Source organism: Mustela nigripes, chromosome 7, assembly GCF_022355385.1.
Source record: "Mustela nigripes isolate SB6536 chromosome 7, MUSNIG.SB6536, whole genome shotgun sequence".
NCBI lineage: Eukaryota > Metazoa > Chordata > Mammalia > Carnivora > Mustelidae > Mustela > Mustela nigripes.
The window spans coordinates 32,375,062-32,398,200 of NC_081563.1; the positions used below are offsets into that span (position 1 = coordinate 32,375,062).

The 23,139-nt window shown below is 37.9% G+C and overlaps 1 protein-coding gene across 2 annotated transcripts in view; it reads right to left on the reverse strand.

The window, feature by feature from the left end:
* The window catches only part of THUMPD2 (THUMP domain containing 2), a 40,879-nt gene that overhangs the window by 3,297 nt on the left and 14,443 nt on the right, over positions 1–23,139 (reverse strand). The window contains exons 5-9 of one of the 2 annotated variants that reach the window (XM_059405522.1): positions 22,921–22,973; positions 21,056–21,143; positions 11,458–11,529; positions 10,821–10,935; positions 381–489 (exon numbers count right to left, since the gene is read on the reverse strand). In XM_059405522.1, coding sequence (XP_059261505.1) covers positions 381–489; positions 10,821–10,935; positions 11,458–11,529; positions 21,056–21,143; positions 22,921–22,973 — 437 coding nt within the window. Of the gene's footprint in view, positions 1–380; positions 490–10,820; positions 10,936–11,457; positions 11,530–21,055; positions 21,159–22,920; positions 22,974–23,139 lie in introns of both variants that reach the window. The other variant, XM_059405520.1, reaches the window with a different exon arrangement.

The following is a 23,139-nucleotide window of genomic DNA, read 5'->3' on the forward strand; positions in this document are numbered from 1 at the left end:
TTCATCTTTCTGGGTCCCAGTTTCTCATCTGGAAAGCATGGGTGATTAACACACAACAGGCAAGGTTTTGGGGAGGATTACAAGTAAATAGGTAAATTACCTACTCAGTGATTAAAATACACGTCACTATTTCAGATGCTCAAATTTCAGGCAATAACGACAAACTGGTATCTTTTCCAAAATAAAACTTAGAATAGTGTAAGATGATATGGAATAACTATTTCAATTATAAGCTTCTGATTTGAAACCTTAGAAAACTGAACTACAAAAGTTTTGGATAAATCACTAAGATGCAATCAAATCTTAACTGAAGAACTATGATATATTTTGGTTAAATGTCCACTAACTCAAAAATTGTAAGAATAAACTCAACAACTTACCTCTCCATTTCTTGTAGAATGTTTTTGATGTCTTTCCCTAACTTAAACTTTTTCCCAAATGGAATGTCAGAAATAATAACATCGACACTCTCTGAGGGCAATGGCAATTCTGAAATACAGAAACCAGAGAATCCAGCTACATTAAGTTCAAATATTTACAACCTAAATACAAGAAAATTGAAGTATGCCAAATTATTTTTGCATATTAAATAAAACTTAGGGTTGCTAACACTGTTTCCAAGAAATCACAAGGCTTTTCACTAAAAAATAAATGGTAAAGTTATTATATTGTTTTTTGAAAATTGGTTTCTCTGTTATGACAATAGGATATAAATTAAGCAGAATCTTAAATTAATCAAAAAATTGAATTCTCTAAACATATTACATGACTAGAAAGTTGCCAGATCCAAGAAGAAATACATTAAATTGTCTAGAACCTTCCACAAACCATGTTCTGTAACTTGTATTTCTCTCTTCATAGTTACTTATACAATTTTGCATGTGTAGATATACTTGCTTTTAAGGGAGATGATCTTAGCTTTCACTGAAATTTTAAAGGAGACCCAAAAGATTAAGAACATCTACTTAAGTACTAAGACCAGAGAAAATGCTAAACAAATCAACAAAGTGATTATCGCTAAACAAAATTAAATATAGTGTTTGATTACTAAATCTAAATTTTCTCATCTTTACAATTCTCAGAAATTAGATTATCAGAAGGTAATAGACAGACATAAGTTTAACTTCCACATTTTCTGAGTATACTTTTCATTTTCTACTTATTTTACTTGCCACCCATCATGTACATTAGGTATTCATAAGGTATTCGATAGCATCTAATTCCATAAAAATATAATAAAATGTAAATAATCTTTACTATTTTGAATACCATATACATTTTTGTTGGCTGGAAACTTAAAAACAAAACAAAAAGTCCCATTAACTGGGAAAAATCTGAAGAACACCTGGGAAATCTCACCTAGTTCTAACCCTTGCTTGAGATTAGTAGAATAAGAATAGGTTGTTAGAAAAGTTTCAGAATAATATTCTTTTAAAGCTTGGCAGGAATTCTTTTTTTTTCTAAGTCATATATATTTTTAAATTTTTTATTTTTTAAAGATTTTATTTATTTATTTGACAGACAGAGATCACAAGTAGGCAGAGAGGCAGGCAGAGAGAGAGGATGAAGCAGGCTCCCTGCTGAGCAGAGAGCCGGACGTGGGACTTGATCCCAGGACCCTGGGATCACGACCTGAGCTGAAGGCAGAGGCTTTAACCCACTGAGCCACCCAGGTGCCCCTCATATATATTTTTTAAAGATTTGTCTATTTATTTTAGAGAGGGGAGGGAGCATAACAGGAGAGGGACTGAGAATTTCAAGCCGAAACCAAGAATTGCTCAACTCACTGCACTATCCAGGCGCCCCCCAAGTCATATTTAAACTTCACACATTTAGTTTTTGGGTGTTGATATAGAACATGTACATATAAATAGTTTCAATATTTTTGCAGAACTACTCAAGGCAATGTACAGTGAAGGCAATCGTGGCAATCAGATGTTTTATACATGAGAAACCATGGAGTAGTTTACTGTTGAGTTTGAGCCCACATCTTTCTTTTGCATTCACAGACACACACACACACACACACACACACACACACACACACACTAGCTGTCCAATTTGCTCAGGTTTGGTTAACATTTTTTTTTCTTGTCAGTCTCTATTTTTATTTGCAACTTTCCTACTCTGAATTATATAATTTGCTGAACTGCTTTAAATAATTTTAGAAGTTGAAGGAACAATCTTCACAGAATAATTCTTTCAAGAAGTTCTAGAACTAAGCAATGTTCTCTTCCCATAGAACCTAAGATGAGCTTTTGTGGGTATGTGTGAGAAGGCAGGCAGGCCCTGGCATCCAACAGCCTGCATTTGGCTCTGTCTCTAAGTAGCTAGGGGACTTTGGGAAATTATTGTGTCAGTTTCCTCATCTGTAAAGTGGGTACTCTTAAGTTGACAAGTGAGGTCGTTTATGGAAAGCATCTGGAATGGTGCCTGGCACGGAGTGAGCACTCAGTAATGGTTAGGTCTTGTAGTTATCATGAACAACGTCCTCTCTGTGTGTACGGGCGGATGACAGCTAGGTGGAGATCAGTGGGCTGGAATCCTTCAAAGCAGCTCTGCACAACACAGCATGTCCTTCCCCTGGCTCCTCAAAGGCCACGTAGGGCAACTGCTTCCAGATGGGCCTCTTTCCTACTCCTTTCCTCCTGCAGTGGTTCTCAGAGCCACAGTTCTCCCAGGCAGCGTCATCGGGAGCTACAGCAGCAGCAGTATCTCCTGGGAACTACAAATGCAAATCCTCGCCCCCTTTATCCCAAACCTACTATTTAGTGTGTATCAGAATCTGAACGGCTGGTGAAACACAGACTGTTGTCCCCACCTCCAGGGTTTCTGGTGAGGAAACTCCTGAAAGCAGGAGCACCTGACCCCTGATTTTCAACACAGTAGAATCTGTTATTAAATGCTTTGAACTGCCTGAGAACAAGGAGTTTGCCTGTAACTAAGGAGATAAAATTCTGAAATAGAAACATAGCTCAAAACAAGTATGTAAAAATCATCCCCTTTACAACTCTGCAGGATGATTCAAGAACATGAAAAAAAAAATTAACATACTGGTGTGTCTTGAACAAAAAGAACCATTCTCCCTCCTTCCAGAACAAAAATGGGTAAGAACTGCTTTAAAACTCAGGATTATGGCCGTAATGTGTTTTCTTCCAATAGGTTTTAAGAGTCTTTGAGATACGTTTTTGTGCTTATATTTAGACAAATGATGAAATAAATTGAGATCTTCTACAAAACTGGACACACCCTTCCTATGTTCTTTTATCATACTTCCTCCTGTTTGAACATTCTTTATAAATTCTTTCCGGATTTATAACATTCTTATTGTTCTGTGTCTGTAATTCTCATAGCTGTTTAAAATCAGCTATATATTCAAGTTGATTCAGTCCTCATGACCAATCACTTTGTCTTGGCCTTCTTCATTTTTCAGTTGATTTATCTTTTAGATGTTTGGATTTTATTAAAATTTTCCCCTGCAGGGTTTATTAGTGAAATGTTGCCTGAACTTTTTTATTTTTTAAAATATTTTATTTATTTTTAGTGAGAGAGTGGAAGAGCATTTTGTGAGCCAGGGTGGGGGTGGGGAGCAGGAGGCGGCGGGGATGGGGCACGATTAGGTAGAGAATCTCAAGCAGACTCTGTGCTGAGTGGGGTACCCCACACAGGGCTCAGTGTCACCCTTCTGAGATCATGACCTGAGATGAAACCAAGAGTCAGGCTCTAAACTGGCTTAGCCACCTAGGTGGCCCACTTGACATTTTTTATATCTGAAATGTCTTTGTACTAAAATGACATCTTGGATGGGTATATTTTTGGGGTTGCACTTGTTATTTACCTTGTAAATAGCCACTATTCTACTGACAGTACTGCTCAATAACTTCCTGTTTCTTTCCATTGTGGCCAGATTTTGAAGTTTATTGCATCTAGATTATGACCTTTGGTTGCTGCTGCTGATTTTTTCCTTCTATTTTTATTATTTGTTTTCTTATTTCAATAAGTGCAGGAGAATACAAATCCTTCCATAAAGTTTCAGTCTGTTGTCTTAATCCAGAAGCTCATAATTAGTCTTAAATATGCAAAATGTAGTTTGGCATCTGGAACTGGTGACCTTTTAACTTACAGTCCAAAGAGGAACATTTTCAAGAACAAGATGATTAGAAATAAGAATACATACTTCTTGAAATATTTATTGGCTGACAAATTGTTTATTATTATAGTGGACTGAAAAAAATTATCTGGGCACATTGAAATAAAAAAAACCCCACAAGCTTAAAATTAACAAGTAAAATGATATTTTGTGATCTGTATTCTTATACTGATTGGTTTCTTAGATGTATTCATCTCTAATCCCATGTCATTAATGGATATTTTTCTGAAGAATGTAATACTTTTTTAATAGGAACTTCAAATTTTTTTCATAGAATTGCCTGTAATATTCTTCAAAGTTTCACTTTAATGGCTAATAGACTTCTTTGTAGACTCTAATATTTTTATTTGAGAAAATAAGTAGAGAACCTTTCTTTACAGGTTCTAAAGTAACAGTTGAGCTCAGAGCAAATTCTGCTAACTGGAGGATACTCTCAATTTTATTTCTTACATAGGAAAAGTCTAAATATTTCAGCCCTGAAGTTCAATGTCTTCATTTATAGTGTCTTTGACAAACATTTTCATGACACAAAACTCAAATTGTCTCTACTGTTCTTTTAATTCGCTTACCAAGTGTAGAGCCTGAAGAATCTAAGCCTTCTGAATTTGATTCCATTCCATTCTAGAATATACATTTATCCAATTAAAGAAAGCCATTAGAAGCTTCTTCGTATAAGATAGCCAAGGAGTATTTATAGAATTTCAGAATTAAATCTTGTTCATTATTAAGCTCTCAGTTTTAGTTTGTTCATTTCTTCCTTGGTGTTTTTAGGGATTTTAATGTCCTCTTGTTTTGTTTTTCATAACTGCAATCATCAAAAATTGCAGAAACTTAAGTTTTGGGGCATTATATTTGTTAAATTCTTTGATTACAGATTTCCAACAGATTTTTTGAAAAATGCAACCACCATGAGCCTATTGGTTTATTTAAAAACTTTTATAATACAATTATAGAGTACTTTGATCCAAAAAGCCATTCTTTGAAGGCTTAAATATTTTTAAACCTAACTGATGATGGGCAGGGAAATAAACTGTGTTCTGTTATGAAGTTTGTTTGTTTTTGCAACCACCTTCATCACAAATAGTTTGCAAGTCAGTTATCCCATGTGTATTTAAAAAATGTTTTTCAAAAGTTTATTATTTTGGTAACTTAAGTTTCTATTTCATTTATAGAACATCAGAGCTTGTTTGAAGATAATTATGAATTATGTGGATACCACGCCAGATTTCAAGTACATTTCTGCTTCATAGATTTCGTTAGAATACTAATTACCACTAAATACTGCATAAACAGACACATATGCAATTCTGAGCTGAATTTACAGTAGCACTCACAATTATAAAAGATGTTATCTTTGACAGAAAAAATCTCCTGCATTTCCAAGAACTGGGAAAAAGAAAAGCTAAACCACCACTGGAACAGATTTAATGGATTTTCTTTTTGAATACATCTGATAACAGTGATACAAAACTGGCAACACCTAACCGTCTGCAAAGGTCTTCAAATGGAACCAACAAATTAATGGCTATAGCTTCATTTGGTTTGCATGTATAAGAAAACTTGGAATTGAAAGTGAGCAAAATTAATTTAGAATAGTCATTTGATCTAAATGAAAAGTCATGCTTCACAGAATGATGGTTAATGCATTCGTCTCTAGCTGTTTTTGATAAGTGGCTGTTTTGGGGCTCAATCTCCTTAAAATAATTACTATGTTTTAGAGTAAATGCTAGATGCTTCTATAAATACATCTGTTTCATTTGATCAGTGATATCACCTTGGCCCACACAGTGGATGATAAATGTCAACAAACATTTTACTTAAGTAATGTATTCACCAGCTTACTTGAGAAATGGAAACTCTTTATTAACTTTCTCATTAAACATGTGCTTTAAAAAACTTATTACTGCTGAGTTTGTTATAGAATATAAGTGTTATCGAATATTTAAAAAGGACTGATACCATGTAACAAACTGTAAAGCCATTATACCAAAAAACACTCAACTCTTTGTGGGAAGCTTCTGATTCCCTACTTCCACATACTCTATGTACACCTAACCCATCACTTCCCACATTTCCTTCTGATTCCCCAAATGGGCGGCCTGGCAGCTTCAAGAGCTTTGCATCACATGACATGGGCCACAAAACACGTGGCTAGAACACCAGGGCCCAGGCCATCAAGGGCAGCCACCACATTATGGGCAGCTTCTGGGTGTATTGTAAAAAGCAGGCTTTACTCCTACAAGGGTTGAAAGGAATGACACCTGAGAACAAAGCACAGTTGTTAGCAATAAGCTTGTTATAAAATCTCACTGAAGTAATGTCTAATTGGAAGGGAAAACGTTCCTTTTTTCTCCTGTTGACAATTTTGTGGTCTTAATTAACTTATACATGTGTTTCTTTTGCTCAAATCTGTATCTATTACAGCTCTCTATCTTATCCTAGGAATGTAAATATATCTGTAGATTAACAAAAAACAAAGCCTAACCAATGACTAATTAGTTCCTAAGATAGCCTGTAACATAATATTCATCTGGTTCCAAACTTTCATGGTAATTAAAACTTAGGAATAAACACAAGCAAGTTCTGCATATTAAAGGATCATCTTCTTTTATACCAGTAGAAAGTCACAAAGTAAACATTACTAAAAAAGTAGAAAAATAATCCAGTCATTAACGCACACAAAGAGAACTAAGAGAGTGATTCTGCAGAAACAAATCACAATGGGAGTTATTACTAACTTCCTAGACATACCCACATTGACTGAGGTCTTAAATAGGTTTTTTTTTTTTAAAGATTTGATTTATTTATTTGATAGAGAGAGATCACAAGCAGGCAGAGAGAGAAAGAGAGGAGGAAGCAGGCTCTCCGTCGAGCAGAGAGCCGGATGCGGGACTCAATCCCACATCAAGACCTGAGCCGAAGGCAGAGGTTTAACCCACTGAGCCACCCAGGCGCCCCTGAGGTCTTTATTCGTGCTGTGTGTTAGGCAAAGTACTCAATGTGCTTATGGGATAAATCCCCACCACGGGCTCTAGGAAGTAGGGATTATTCTCATACTGTAGATGACAAAATACAGAGGTCTATGCTTTTGCTGAGGGCCACACACTGGAGAAACAATGGTGAAGCAAGGATTTATACTCGGTCTGTTGGACTCTGAAGTCCCTGGGTCCTCTTACTTACTATGGTAAAAAAGATGTGAAATCCCCACATCTGTCAATGTCTAACAAAGAACAATTCTTGGGTCTCAGCATTCTAAATTGTGTTTATGATTAAAGCTTTTAAAGGCAAAACCAAATTAGTGAAGAAAATAAACACTAGGCTTTAGCTACAATGTCCACCTCTAAAGTAAAGATATGTAGTAAAGGGCTAATTATTATTATTATTATTTTTTAAATTAAAGATTTTGTTTATTTATTTGACAGAGGGAGAGAAACACACAGTGAGAGAAGGAACACAAGCAGAGGGATGTGGGAGAAGGAGAGGCAAGCTTCCTGCCAAGTAGGGAACCTGATGCGGGGCTCGATCCCAGGACCCTGGGATCATGACCCAAGCTGAAGGCAGATGCTTAATGACTGAGCCCCCCAGGCACCCAGGAAGGGCTAATTATTAAATAACAGTTAATACTGGCTCCTCTATACACTAGAATAAATATGGTTTCTTCATCTGAAATTTAATGTTAAAAGGTTAGGATGTTGAAACAATTTAAAATAGATGGCTCATTCTTTCTTCCAGAAAGTTACTCCGAGAACAATTCACAAAAGAATAATCTACAAATGACATAGTGTGAAAAATGTTTCATCTCACTAGTAATTAAGGAAAACTAAGTTTGAAAAATGTATCAAATTTATAGTTCTTAAGAGTGCAATCCTGCAGTACAATGATACTATCTGGCCTCAACAATGGTTTAGGGAAACGTGCCCCGCCAGCTGATGCTGGCCTGGGGTAAGCACAACTTCTCAACTGCTCTCTTCATCCTGAGGCCTCTTTCCCTTCTCTATGCTTATTCCCTAGGTGATCTCCTGGATTTAGATGTTACCCGTACTGATGATGCCTCACCTCTCCCCTCACACTCCAGATCTGGGTACGGGGCTACTAACCGTGCCATCCTCTCCACTTGATGCCTAATGATCCAGAACTCCAACTTGTACCCCTACCATTTTCCCAACCCCGTGAATGGCCACCCCACCCTCCAGCTCCTCAAGTCAGGCAGCTGGGTCATGCTTGCTCCTTTTCACACGAGGCCACATTCAATCCAACAATAAATCCTGCTCACTCTACCTTCTAAAATTAAGTATCTGACCTCTCCTCAACATCTCCATGAATAGCACTTGGGCCCGAGGCACCTCACTCCTTACTGGATCATCGCAAGAACCTTAACTAGCTTCTGTGTTTCCGGTTTCCATCCTCCCTGCTCTCGTCCATTATTAACATGGCACTTAGAATGATCCTTTATTTGCCCATTGGTGCCCTAGAGAACCTTTTGTTTTCAACACTTAAAAACAGTAACTGAAATCCTTTGCTTGGTTTTAAAGTGAAATCTTATGGAAAATGCCCCCCACATGAAAGTAAATAAAAACGGAGTTGGAAGCATGGCAGAGGTCAGACAGACAGCTGGGTACTTCCTTCCTGATGCCTCTGAGGCCCTCTGGAGATTGCAAAGTACTGGAAAAATCACTGCTCTGCAATAGCTGAGGAAGCCATCCCAGTCTTCTTTTTTTTTTTTTTTTTTAAAGATTTTATTCATTTATTTGACAGAGAGAGAGATCAGAAGTAGGCAGAGAGGCAGGCAGAGAGAGAGAGGAGGAAGCAGGCTCCCCGCTGAGCAGAGAGCCCGATGCGGGACTCGATCCCAGGATCCTGAGATCATGACCTGAGCTGAAGGCAGCGGCTTAACCCACTGAGCCACCCAGGCTCCCCATCCCAGTCTTCTTGAAGGTCCCCCCAAAACAGCTTTCTGAAAGAAATTAGAGTTCACGAAAGCTGATTTCAGCCTCCTCATCCGTCGTTTTCCTCTAAAAACCTGTGTCTTACACACAGAGTCCCATAAAAACCTTGACAGAGGGGCGCCTGGGTGGCTCAGTGGATTAAGCGTCTGCCTTCGGCTCAGGTCATGATCTCAGGGTCCTGGGATCGCGTCCCACATCGGGCTCCCTGCTCAGTGGGGAGCCTGCTTCCCCCTCTGCCCCTCTGTGCACCCATTGTCCCTGCTTGTGAGCACACGCTCACATTCTCTTCTCCCTCCCTCTTTCTCACAAAAATAAAATAAATAAATAAATAAAATTTAAAAAGGAAAAAAAAAACCAACCTTGACAGGTTGAAAAAGTAGTTGTTGGCAGCAAACAACATGAGATCTTAATCAACAATGCAACTTCTTCTTTGGGGGCTGCTTTACTATGTTTTTACGCATAAGTCACCCTAATGTTTTCTTCCTGACACTCTACTACTTTTCCATTACAATAAAAAATTTTAAAATAACATTTAGTTCCTCCGGATTATAGGTTTAATACTGAGACCATCTACTACCTGTTTATACTGTTTCAAGAGAATACCATTGTAGCAGGGAATTAAATGTGCTTATTTTTTAAGGGAGAAAGATGTACTAGAGGAAAGGGAAAGAAATAAGGAATGTGAGGCTTGACTAAAATGGTCTAAATACTATGGGCCTTAAGGAAGCGTTCTTTTGACTAGACTGAGCAGAGTTGATTTCTAGTCATGTTTGTCCCTCCTGATCCCCCATCAGTAAAAGGTTTCCCTCCCTCTACCTCACAGGGTGACCAACTGTCGTGGTTTGCCAACGCGTTCTGGTTTTAGCACTGAAAGTACTGGTTTAGCACACAGGGATGGTTACCTCATTTCTATATAACAAGAATACTGTCCAGTGTGAGGCAAGGGTAAGGTAAGACAATTTAGGGCATTTCAGTTTATCTGGAAGAAGTCTGAAGTTTTGGGGCACTAGGTGGCTAATTGGTTAAGCATCTGCCTTTGGCTCTGGTCACGAACCCAGGGTCATGGGATCGAGCCCTGCATCAGGCTCCCTGCTCAGTGGAGAGGCTGCTTCTCCCTTTCCCTCTGCCTGCTGCTCTGGCTACATGTGCTCTCTCAAATAAATTAATAAAATCTTTAAAAAAAAAAATCTGAAGTTTTATTATTATTACACAATACTCCTTATTTTATGCCTACATTAAGTGATCCCTGGTTATGATGTGAGAAATGGTTCAGATACAACAAACACATCTTATTTTTTTTTTTTTTTATTTATTTTATTTGACAGAGAGAGAGATCACAAGTAGGCAGAGAGGCAGGCAGAGACAGAGGGGGAAGCAGGCTCCCTGCTGAGCAGAGGGCCTGATGTGGGGCTCGATCCCAGGACACCGAGATCATGGCCTGAGCCGAAGGCAGTGGCTTAATCCACTGAGCCACCCAGGCGCCCCAACAAACACATCTTAAAAAGGCACTTTCACTTAAATGTTTAGGGAGACTGAATAAATGTTACTAATAATGAATCTTTCAAAAAAATAAGTTATAATTATACTATAGGAAATAAATCAAGGATTAACTCCACAGATATATTCAACCTTTATATTAGAAAGTGAATTTTATTTAATATTATGATTCTAAATATATTTAAATATGTTCATTTTCCCAAAAGTTTGCATTTTTAATATCTTACCTGTAACAGAGACTTTAAGTAACTCAATTTTATCCTGAAGGCCTGCAGCTTTCAGATTATCATATGCACCTAGTAACTGTGAATCACTGACATCAGCGCCCACATAATACACATCCTACGAGGAAAGAAAGTCCTGTTTTAAGTATGAGTTAAACTATCAGTTTATGTAGTTCAGAAAACCAACTTGCTTCTTCTTAAATAATGAAAATGAATTTAATAGATTTGTTAATTCAGGTTAAAACAAATTTATAGTATTTCTTTAAAATGATATTCAATGGTAAAAAATTACAAGTATTTGTTAATTTTTAAAAACTATTTTAAAAAGCCTTATTTTACAATAACAAAAACTACTGTAAAAAAACCTTATTTTACAATAACAAATGTCTAAAGAATTTGGGGATTAGCATAGTCTGTCATGACTAATCACAGAAACTGTTCACATTTTCCTAAATTTATCAGTCTTTTAAGCAATTTAATTAACCCTTCATAATCCATTTTGACAACAGGACATAGCAACTCATATCATCAAAACCAATACTCCTAAAAAGATAATCTACTTGTTAATAATTGGGAAGTGAATATACGTACAATGATTAAAGTAAGTATATTGCTTGGTTTATCCTACTTTAGAACTTACTGGCCATTCTTTAGCAGCTTCCAAAAGTATTGTTCCAAGTCCACACATTGGATCGAAAACAAATGCACCAGCCTACAGACAGAAATATTGATTTGGCATTATTTAGCCTGTTAAATATGTATTATAAAAGAAACATAAATTTCAAGAGCAATGATTGCTTTTTACACCTTATTCAGAGTTTCAGGTGGCTAAAGGCATAAGGCAGATGTATGCTGGGTATGTATGAAGGTCCCTGGTGGTGGTCATGTGAGAGGTAGTACAGGGTTATGCTGCACGTGGGAACAGTCCCCGCACCTTAGAGTTTGAAAACAACACACACCTCACGCTACACCCCCACGGTAGGGCATCGGGGGTTTCTGCTTCCTACTGGAAGCCAGGCTGGTCAAGTGGTCCCCATCTGGAGTGCTGCCCATGACTGTGGCAGAAGGGAAAGAAAAGCATTACAAATGGTGTACTGGCTCTTAAAGGTGCCATGTAGAAGTGAGGCACATCATGTCCACTGCCATTTAACTGGCTGAAGCCTGTTAGTCACATGACAGACATGATTTGAAGGGGCCGGGAAAGTCTAATCCTACCTGTGCCTGGGAAAACCAGAAATGTGGAGAAAAAAGGAATTATTCCCATTCTGGGGAAGTCACCATCATGTCACAACTTGTAAGTACTGCAATGATTCTGGTTTTGTTCTGAAGAATGAGAAACTACTGGAGGGTGCTGAGCAGAAGAGTAACGTGACATTTACTCTTCAGAGGGATCACTCTGGATGCTCTACTGAGAATGGACCAGACAGGGTAAGAGTCTTAATAGCGAGGCTAGTTAGGGGAAACAGGCAAGAGAGGATGGTGACTTGAATGAAGGGTGTTATTGGTAAAAGTGGTGAGAAGTGGTTAGATTCTACGTATATTTTGAAGGTGGAGCCAATGGACTGGACATTGAATGTTTAAGAATGACAATAATCAGAAATTAGACTAGAGTTTTTGACCTGAGCAACTGCAAGAGTTCTCTGTTACTGAGATGGGAAGAGATGGGAAGGAGAAGCTTCGAAGGAGACAAGAGTATAGTTCTGGACATGTTAATTTTGAAATACCTCTTAGACCAAGTATGGACATCAAGTAATTTGTTGAACATATGGGTCTGGAGTTCAGGGGAGAGGTTCAGGCTGCAGATATAAAGTTGGGAACATTCAGTGTTAGTCATAAATGATATTTAAAGCATGAGAACTAGATGAGTCATCTAGAAAGTGAGAGAAGTTAAAAAAGAAAAGTCTATGGGTTGGACCCTAGTGATCTCCTAAGTATAGACGTTGGTAGATGAAGATTCAGCAATGCATACTGACAGCAGCACATACTGATGTAGGAGGAGAACTAGAGTGGTGTTCCAAAAAACTCTGGAAAAAAACATTTCAGGAAGGAGAGTGATTGCAGGATCAAAGTGCTAATAGGTAAGCAAGGTGAGCAGTGTCAGCGGCGTGCTGATGACGTCAGCCTGATGAAGTGGGCACAAGAGAGAAGGGGAAGTGAGGAAGTAGTGACACCAAATAGGGACAACTATTTTAAAGAGTTTTTCTGTAAAGGGAAGCAGAGAAGGAGCACGTGGGTTCAGGAAAGGGTTATTTTCTTAAATTGCAAGATATGTAATCAAGGGTACATGCTGCTGGGAATGTGCAGTAGAGAGAAAAGTCCGGAAGTAGGCATGAGGTAATAGAATCCAGGAAGCAAGTACTGGAGTGAAACAAGGACAATTCACTTACTGCAACGATGATAACGCAAAGTATGTGGGCACGGACTCCAAGATGTTGGTAGATTTGGTGAGGAGAACATGTTGAAGTTCTTTTCGGATTCCAATATTTAAGTCAAATAAGAAGCAAGAGAGTGAAAAGTGTGGGCAAGGAAATGACTATAGTGGTAGAACATAGACTCCAAGCTGTGAAGGAGGGGTGAGGACAGGCGGTGAGTAATGGACAATGATGAGTAAGGTCAAATGACGAGAGGTCCCAGGGGTTAAGGGGCTGTGTGGCAGCATGCTAAAGGAATTGAACAGCAGGGAGAAAGAGGCTAAGAGCAGGATTCCTGAAATTGAGATATTTGGAAGGTATACTCCTCTGGGTATGACAGGGTCCAGGATATGGCTAGGGTAGATCATTAGAGGCAGGGAAACCGAGACATTAAAGGGTCAGGTTACAGAGTTGCCACTGAGATCATAAAGAACTATGATAGGAATAGCAGCTTATACTCCCATAGAAAGGACAGGACAGCTAGAGACACCTGCATGCGCATAATTTCACGGCATGTGCTTCAAACGCACAGAGAGGTTCTGGGCAGAAGGAGCAACGAGAAGCAAGCAAGACACCTACCACCTCCAGGCCCATGGTCCCTTGATATGTTTACAGAGGAAGCAGAGTGCTCAGTGGACAGCCAAGTTTCAGTCAGAGCCAGAGGGGACCTAATGGAAAGAAACATAATGTCCTTCAGGAGAGAGAGAGACAGATTTTCCCCTGGGTAGAAATTCTAAGGGGAGTATCCTATGGATGCCCCATGAAGGGGTGGTTAAGTAAAAAGAATAAGGATCTAAATGACAATTCAGTTAAAAATAACAATGGTATGAGAACTAATTTTTATTAAGATCTTAATATGTATCAAACATTGTGCTCTTCCTCCCCTCAACATGGTCCATGGTGTAATCTGACCTTAAATATTAGGCCCTTCTCTAGCTATGACATCTGGGTACCTGGGCAGGAGACAAGTATTCCTGTATGCTTATATTAATAACTAAGACTTACAGAACTTGATTTTCCTTGTTCGGATATGTAGCTTGTGGTAAACGTGAAAAATATCTAACCTCCTCCCGTTTAGATTTCACTGTTAGTGGCCATGACATACCCAAGATTGGATACTGGGATCATTTTACGCTGTGGGTCATTATAATGAAGAAAGTCCCTGCCCTAAGAAGACACTACCTTAAAAGGATTTTACACCACCCTAGAAGGAGTCCTCCACCCTTGCTCATGGGATCAGGTAGATGACAAAAACCAGACTGGGTGACAGGCACGTGGAGAGTGAATCAGATTAAAATAGTCCGCCAACAAGCCCATAAAACCCCTTAGATCTAAACTGGCAAACCTCTCCGGTCCCTCCCTCTTTGGAAGCTTTCTATTCTCAATAAACTTGGCTTTGCTGCCCACCACTCTTCATCTGGTCTACCTCTTCATTCTTTGAAGCTGCGTGACCAAGCTTTGCGGGCACTGAAGGAAAAGAAATCTTGTAACAATTGCTAAACTCCTCCAAAACAACTGTGCTGTGCTACTTCTTATGTGCTTTAACAGACGTCCTATGCTGGTGATCACATTTAGAGAAACCATTCTTACTCTAGGTTCTAGCAAGGCAAACTCACAGTAAGGAAAAATTTTATCTAACATTAGCTTTGAATATTTTAATTTACTTTCTACTTTTCTGACAAATGGATGTTTATGTCAAGATAAAGGTAACATTTCAAACTTGTATAAGGTGGTTATATAAATTTATATTTATATAATATGTATAAATGTGTATATATATACATATATATATAGTTATATAGTTATATAAACTGTGGTGAGATCACTGGCAGTTTGGTAACCATAACTCTCTCTCCTTACACTAAAAGAAATTTGGACTAAAGATTAAAATCAAATAAAAAAGAAAATCATGGATTCTGAGAACATGATAATCTTAAAGTAGCTTTCTTCTTTTCTCTCAGCTCCAAGCTATTTAGTTCTCTGGGCCCAAGTGATGCTCAGACATAGAGGCAACTAGTGCTAAGAGAAAGAAAGCCTTGGGCTTCACTTGGGTCCAGAAGAAGGAACTAGTATGGGGCCTCTTAGCTATGGCTTGGTGGGAGATTAAGAGACCAGCCCTGGAGCCCAGAGGGGGAAAATCACTGGAACCAGGGAGAACCTGGTCTTCAGAGATCTACAGATCTGCAGGGAGACCAGTGAATAGAAAAGCTTTCACTTAGAAAAGTTTTCAGCATGGCTAACAGATTCTCCTTACCCTGCCAACAACCTCAGTGGCACCAGAGATCCATTTGCCTTCTGCCATTTTTAGGATTTTGGCCATTTAAAATATTTTAATAAACATAGTTGAGTCCCAGTGTGCCAACAAGAAAATAATGGCACATCCAAAGGTCTGGGGTCGGTGAGTAGCTACAGAGTAAATAGGCAGAACACTCCCAGCATACATCTAGTGACACGGAACTCCTGGAGGAGACAGATAAGTATTCGAACAAAAGAACTAAGAGCTTTTAGAGATATTCAAATGTAGTGTGCACACACACAAAACCTTCAGAGCTAAAAAATGATGATTTTTAAGCTAAAAATTCTGACAAATAAAGTAGAACATATCTCTGTGACTCTTGCTATAGCTTGGAAGATTATGTTCAAGAATAACTCAAAATGCAGACCCAAAATATAAAGAGATGGAAGCCATGTGAGAAAAGATAAGCAACTTGGAGGATAGCTCCAGGAAGCTTAACATGTTAATAATTTCACAAGCAGAAAAACAAAGTAGTTTAAGCTAAAAAAGTCACTAAAGCAAAACAGTTGAGGCAATAATAATTAAATAAGTAATGAAAGAAAGAGTGTGTGAGACAGAGAAATAACTTTTATAATTATTATATATTCCTAATAATTATTATAATCATTGCCATAGCAGTAGCTAATACTTAAACACGTTCTACATGCCACGCACTGTTCTAATCACTTAATAAATGCTAATTCACTTAATCCTCACATGACCCCAGGAGGTTTTTTTTTTTCAAGATTTATTTATTTTAGAGAGCAAGTGAGTGCGTGTGTGGGGGTGGGGGAGGAATGGAGGGAGGGCGAAGGAGAGACTCTCAAGCAGACTCATTACAAAGCGTGGAGCCTGATGCAGGGCTCGATCTCACAACCCTGAGAATGTGACCCAAACTAAAATTAAGAGTCTGATGCTTAACTGACTGAGCCACCCAGGTGCCCCCCCAGGAGATAATTATTTTTATCTTGCTGATGAGAAATGGAGGCACAGGGATGTAGAATATCTTGTCCCCAGTTTCACAGTCAGTTAGTGGTGGAGCCAGAATTAGAACTCAAGCAGCCAGATACACCAAGTTCGGGGCTGAGTAGAAAACACACACGTAAGTGTATCCTGCTAATACTCCTGAACTTCAGAGGATTTTTCTTCTTCCAAGATTTTATTTAAATTCAAGTTAGTTAACCTATAGTGTGGTACTGGTTTCAGGAGTAGAATTTAGTGATTCGTCCCTTGTGTATAGCACACAGTGCTCATCACAACAAGTGGCCTTCTCCATACCCATCACCCATTTAACTCATCCCCTGAACTGTAGAGGATTAAAGAGTAGAGTATTACAAGCCTCCCCCAAGCAAGAACAGACAGCTAGACAGGAAAGGGAAAATCATACTGGCATGTATTATTCATCTAGAACACAGGAGAGTAAATGGCAACAGGAGAGCTTCTACGATCTCTGAAGGAAAGGGACTGCCACTCAAGACTCTTCCATCCAGCCAAGATGGGTGTGTATCCCAGGATAAAAAACAAATTTGAGGATAGTAGGAATTTCAGACAGTGTATTATGTGGATATCACATCTGAGGAAATTACCTAAGAAAAGGTTTTAACTAAGCAGCAAATGAACCAGAGCAGAGACCTCAACAGGAAAAGACAAAGTGAAGAACAACAAGGAGGAGTGCTATGCATAGTGATATGTCTGTGTATTTATCCAGAAAAGCGTGTGTGTAAACACAGTTAGAGCTTAGTGATTAAGGACAGGCTGTTTAATGTAAGTGCTAAATAAGGACTTTTGAAATGTAAGGGGCATATTTCAAGGGAAATTCTGACACATGATAAATAATTTAGTTCAATCTAGTTGTTGGGGGTTGAGGGTTGAAGGGTATAAAAATGTTTCAAAGGTCTTGTTGTAGGGAGGAGTAAGGTGAGTCAGGAGAAGAGAAGAAAAGCACTTTAGAGGCCTCATATTATGATAGGGAAGAGGGCCAGTTTAGAGGGTCCTGGTGGTTAAAAACAGTGTCTTGACAGTGGAAAGAGTTCGTATCTTGTTTTAAAGAAACAGCAGAGTCCTATGTGTTTAATCAAGAGAGCTGGGAAATAGGAACTATTAGTAGAACAGAACAATAAAGTATATCTCCAACCTCAAGGACAGAAATGAAATGATTATCAAGTAACTTGATCAAATTAGCAAAAATAAAACTAAGAAACAGTGTAAGACGTTATAAACAGAGTAAAATAGGAGGAATATAATCAAGCATGTCTGTCGTAATACTGCGTTCTCTCACTGGAAGACTGAGACTATCAGAGTGGATAAAAACAGAGCCTAAACCAGGCAAAGACCCCATCAAAAAGGAGAATTTCAGACCAATATCCCTAATGAATATGGATGCCAAGATTCCCAACAAGATCCTAGCTAATAGGATCCAACAGTACATTAAAAAGATTATCCACCATGACCAGGTGGGATTCATCCATGGGATGCAAGGGTGGTTCAACATTCACAGATCAATCAATGTGACAGAACAAATCAGTAAGAGAAGAGAGAAGAACCACATGGTCCTCTCAATTGATGCAGAAAAAGCATTTGACAAGATACAGCATCCGTTCCTGATTAAAACGCTTCAAAGGAATGGAGGGAATATTCCTCAACTTCATAAAATCTATCTATGAAAAACCCACAGTGAATATCATTCTCAACAGGGAAAGGTGACAGCTCCCCTTTGAGATAAGGAACATGACAAAGATGTCCACTTTCACCACTCTTGTTCAACATAGTATTAGAAGCCCTAGCAACAGTAATCATACAACAAAAAGAAATAAAAGGCATTCAAATTGACAAAGAAGAAGTCAAACTCTCTCTCTTTGTAGACGACATGATACTTTGTATGGAAAACCCAAAAGACTCCACCCCCAAACTACTAGAACTCATACAGCAATTCAGTAATGTGGCAGGATACAAAATCAATGCACAGAAATCAGATGCTTTCTTATAAACTAAAAATGATAATACAGAAAGGGAAATTAGAGAATCAATTCCATTTACTATAGCACCAAGAGCCATAAGAAACCTGGGAATAAACCTACCAAAGAGGTAAAGGATCTGTACTAGATGAACTACAGAACACTCAGGAAAGAAACTGAAGAAGACATAAAAAGATGGAAAAGCATTCCATGCTCATGGATTGGAAGAATAAACATTGTTAAAATGTCTATACTCCTAGAGCAATCTATACTTGCAATGCCATCCCCATAAAAATTCCACCGGCATTTTTCACAAGTCCTGGAACAAACAATCCCAAAATTTGTATGGAACCAGAAGAGACCCCACATTGCTAAGGAAATGTTGAAAAAGAAAAAACAAAACTGGAGGCATCACGTTGCCTGATTTCAAGCTTTACTACAAAGCTGTGATCACCAAGACAGCATGGTACTGGCACAAAAATAGACACATAGACCAGTGGAACAGAGTGGAGAGCCCAGATATGGACCTGCAACTCTATGGTCAAATAATATTGACAAAGCAGGAAAAAATATACAGTAGAAAAAAGACAGTCTCTTCAATAAATGGTGCTGGGAAAATTGGACAGCTATATATAGAAGAATGAAACTCGACCATTCTCTTACACCATACACAAAGATAAACTTGAAGTGGATGAAAGACCTTAACGTGAGTCAGGAATCTATCAAAATCCTAGAGGAGAAGATAGGCAGTAACCTCTTCAACATTGGCCACAGCAACTTCTTTAAAGACATGTCTCCAAAGGCAAAGGAAACAAAAGTAAAAATGAACTTTTGGGACTTTATCAAGATCAAAAGCTTATGTACATCAAAGGAAACAGTGAACCAAACAAAGAGGCAACGCACGGAATGGGAGACAATATTCTCAAATGACACTGTGGACAAAGGGCTTTTATCCAAGATCTATAAAGAACTCCTTCAACTCAACACTCAAAAAACAGATAATCACGTCAAAAAATGAGCAGAGACGTAAACAGACACTTTTCCAAAGAACACATACAAGTGGCTAACAGACACATGAAAAAAATGTTCATCAGTATTAGCCATCAGGGAGATTCAAATCAAAATCACACTGACATACCACCTTACACCAGTTAGAATGGCCAAAATTAATAAGACAGTAAACAGTAAGTGTTGGAGAGGACGTGGAGAAAGGAGAACCCTCTTACACTGTTGGTGGGAATGCAACTTGGAATGCAGCCACTTTGGAAAACAGTGTGGAGATTCCTTAAGAAATTAAAAATAGAGATGCCCTATGACCCTGCAATTGCACTACTGGTATTTACCCCAAAGATGCAGATACAGTGAAAAGAAGGGCCATCTGTACCCCCATGTTCATAGCAGCAATGGCCATAGTCGCCAAACTATAGAAAGAACCAAGATGCACTTCAACAGACAAATGGATAAAGAAGATATGGTCCATATATACAATGCAGTATTATGCCTTCATCAGAAAGGATGAATACCCAACTTCTGTATCAACATAGACGGGACTGGAGGAGATTATGCTGAGTGAAATAAGTCAAGCAGAGAAAGTCAATTATAATATGGTTTCACTTACTTGTGGAGCATAAGGACACTGGGAGTTGGAGAGGAGAAGTGAGTTGGAGGAAATCGGAGGGGGAGACAAACCATGAATGACTATGGACTCTGAGGAACGAACTGAGAGTTCTGGAGGGGAGGGGCGTGAGGGGTTGGGAGAGCCTGGTGGTGGAAATTAAGGAGGGCACGTATTGCATGGAGCACTGGGTGTGGTGCATAAACAGTTAATCTTGGAACACTGAAAAAATTAAATTAAAAAAAAAAAAAACAGAGTTGTGTTGTGAAAAAACAAACTGAATGCAAAGTTGAAAATAAAGCAGTGGCAAAGAAATACAGCAAATACCAAGAAAAAGAAAGGAATACAAATGTAAGACATGAAATTTAAGTTTAAACTCACTAATCAAGATAAAGAGAACTTTATGTTCCAATAAAAAGGCATGATTCCTGATGAAACAGTAAAAGTTATAAATGTGCATATAGCAAACTAGACAGCAGCTAAGGCAACAACTAGCAGAAGTGCAAAAACTTAAATATAAATATAGTAACCTAATGAAATTTTGAAATGCCTTTTTCAGAATTGTGCAGATAGTAAAACAGTAATATGGCAGACATTCCTTGACTAAAAAAAAAAATCATTTTCTTCTATCCACCGAATACTTACAAAAATTGATTCAGATCTTAGTCACAGAGAAAAACTTAAAATTTAAGTAGAGGTTTTACAGGCCATGTGATTGTGACATAAAAGATTTGAAATAATAAAAATGTAACTATCTTTGGACTCAGCTTTTTTATAGTCAAAATACTCTCAGAAGTTCAGCAATATATAAAAACATATCGCTGTAGCAGTTCATAAATGTAAGGGCAACAGAAAGAGAAAGAAAAGGATAGAAAAAAAGAGAAAAAAAGAAAGGACAAGAAAGCAAGCAACCAAGATGTTCACCAATCAGCTGATTATGCAAAGGAGCTTGCTATTATTAAGAATGCAAACATTTTCCTTACCTTAATTTCAGCAAGAGAGGCCATTGCCCATGCTATGGTAGACCTGAGGCCTGCAGTCTTGATGTAAGCTCTGCTGGCTAAAGGAACCCTACAGAGAAAAGAACTTGAGGATACACTCAGTATTACTGTGCAGTAAAGAAGATCATGATATAAATAAAAATGACTAACCTGTTCACATCTGTGACTCATCTTAATATATTCAACTAACATACAGCTAAATATCTGTTAGATTATGGAATATTTTAACTTTTTTACAAAAATACCTTCTCTAATTGGCACCTTGACTAACCAGCCAGTGGAGTATTTCAAAAACGTAAATTTGCGCGGTGCCTGGGTGGTTCAGTCGGTTAAGCACCTGCCTGTAGCTCAGGTCAGGATCCCAGGGTACCCTGGAATTCCCATACCTGGGATCATGAGCCCTTTGTCTTTGGGCTCCTTGCTCAGCAGGGAGCCTGCTTTTCCCTCTCCCTATGTCCCTCTGCCCACTTGTACTCTCTCTCAAATAAATAAATAAAATCTTAAAAAAGAAAAAAAAAAGGAAGGTAAATTTGTTGGAAAACTAAAATTTAAACTCTTAAGTGTTTGACTTATAAAAATCTAATCATATAGGAGGGAAAAACCTTTCTCAAATTGTTAATATACTTTCCTGCTTTCCCATATGGAATATACAGGAACTTTTCTTGCTGGATCTGGAGTCATCAAGAGGAACATACTGTTCCGTGATATGGATGTGGTATGGGAAGTAGGGCTGAATGGATGCTAACCCTTGAAATCTGTTTTCTAGAAAAAAATTGCTTTTGTAAATTTGTTCTTTGCTCATTTGCATCTTTCTCAAAAGATGAAATGAAGCATGACATTGCATTGTCTAAAATAATTTGTGGAATGAAGAGCTGAAGCAGACATCTCCCAAATGAGTTCACTGGCCTCCATTATGTTTCACTTCATACTTTATCCTCTACCTCATCACGGTTACTATCAGTGTTTCCAGATTTGATAGGGGTTTTCAAAATATTATTTCTATCTTTCTAATGCAATGAACAAGAAAGCTTGAGAAGAGCTATTACAATAACCTTAAGCATTCTTTTTTATATCCTGGCTTACAGATGCATAAAAGTGAGCTTAGAGCTAATGGGGTATTCCTATTAAATTTTTATAATCTTTACAAATATTCCATGCCTAGAATCCAGGAAAAGGGTATCTAAATCACATTATACTTGTAAACAGGGATGTGCATATAAAATGTTTCGAAGAGGCCAATGACATTTACTTGCTTCCAAGGAACTGAAATCACTATTTTCATCCAATAGCTCTTTCTTTCCAGAGCATCTAGAAAAGTACCTGTTATATGATAAGTGTTCAACAAATATTTTGGAATAGGGAAATGAATCATTTGCATTTATTATCAAATAGTACTCTGCAAGATTAGAGAGATACCTGAAGTGGATTTTAAAAACTAGAAATATTCTCCCACAATAAAAGAATAATGGCAATGAAATTTGTAGAATGTTCACATGTGAATTTTAAGAACTGTGCTGTATTTTCTATTTTAATAAAAACTCCAGATGCTAACAGACTAAGGGCCTGTGAAAATCATTTAATAATAGAAATAATTAGATATAATTTTCGGTATGAATCACATAATCAGTGAATGATTACAATCAAATCTTTTATAGCTCTAACCAGCCAGATTAAATCACATGCATTAAGCACCAAGAACACACTTTACTGGCTCAAGTAAAGAACTTAAATGCTTTACCATTAGCCTCCTCTGTTATATTGATGTTTCATATTATAAATAAGAACATAAAGTTCTTACTTTTACAGACTTTAAGGGACAAACATGAAGCTTAGAGAACAATATCTACCTGAACACAGGGATTCCCACCACAGAGTAAATGTCATTTAGATGTATGAAGATCTGAAAGAGCAAATAGAAAAGTTAAAAAAAAACAGAAACTGCTTTACCAAATGCACTGACTACTGGAAAACTTCCATTGTGAAATTGTTTTATTTATTAATTTACTTTATATTTTATTTCATAAATAATCCATATTTTAATTAAAAATACAAGGCCTTATTTATCA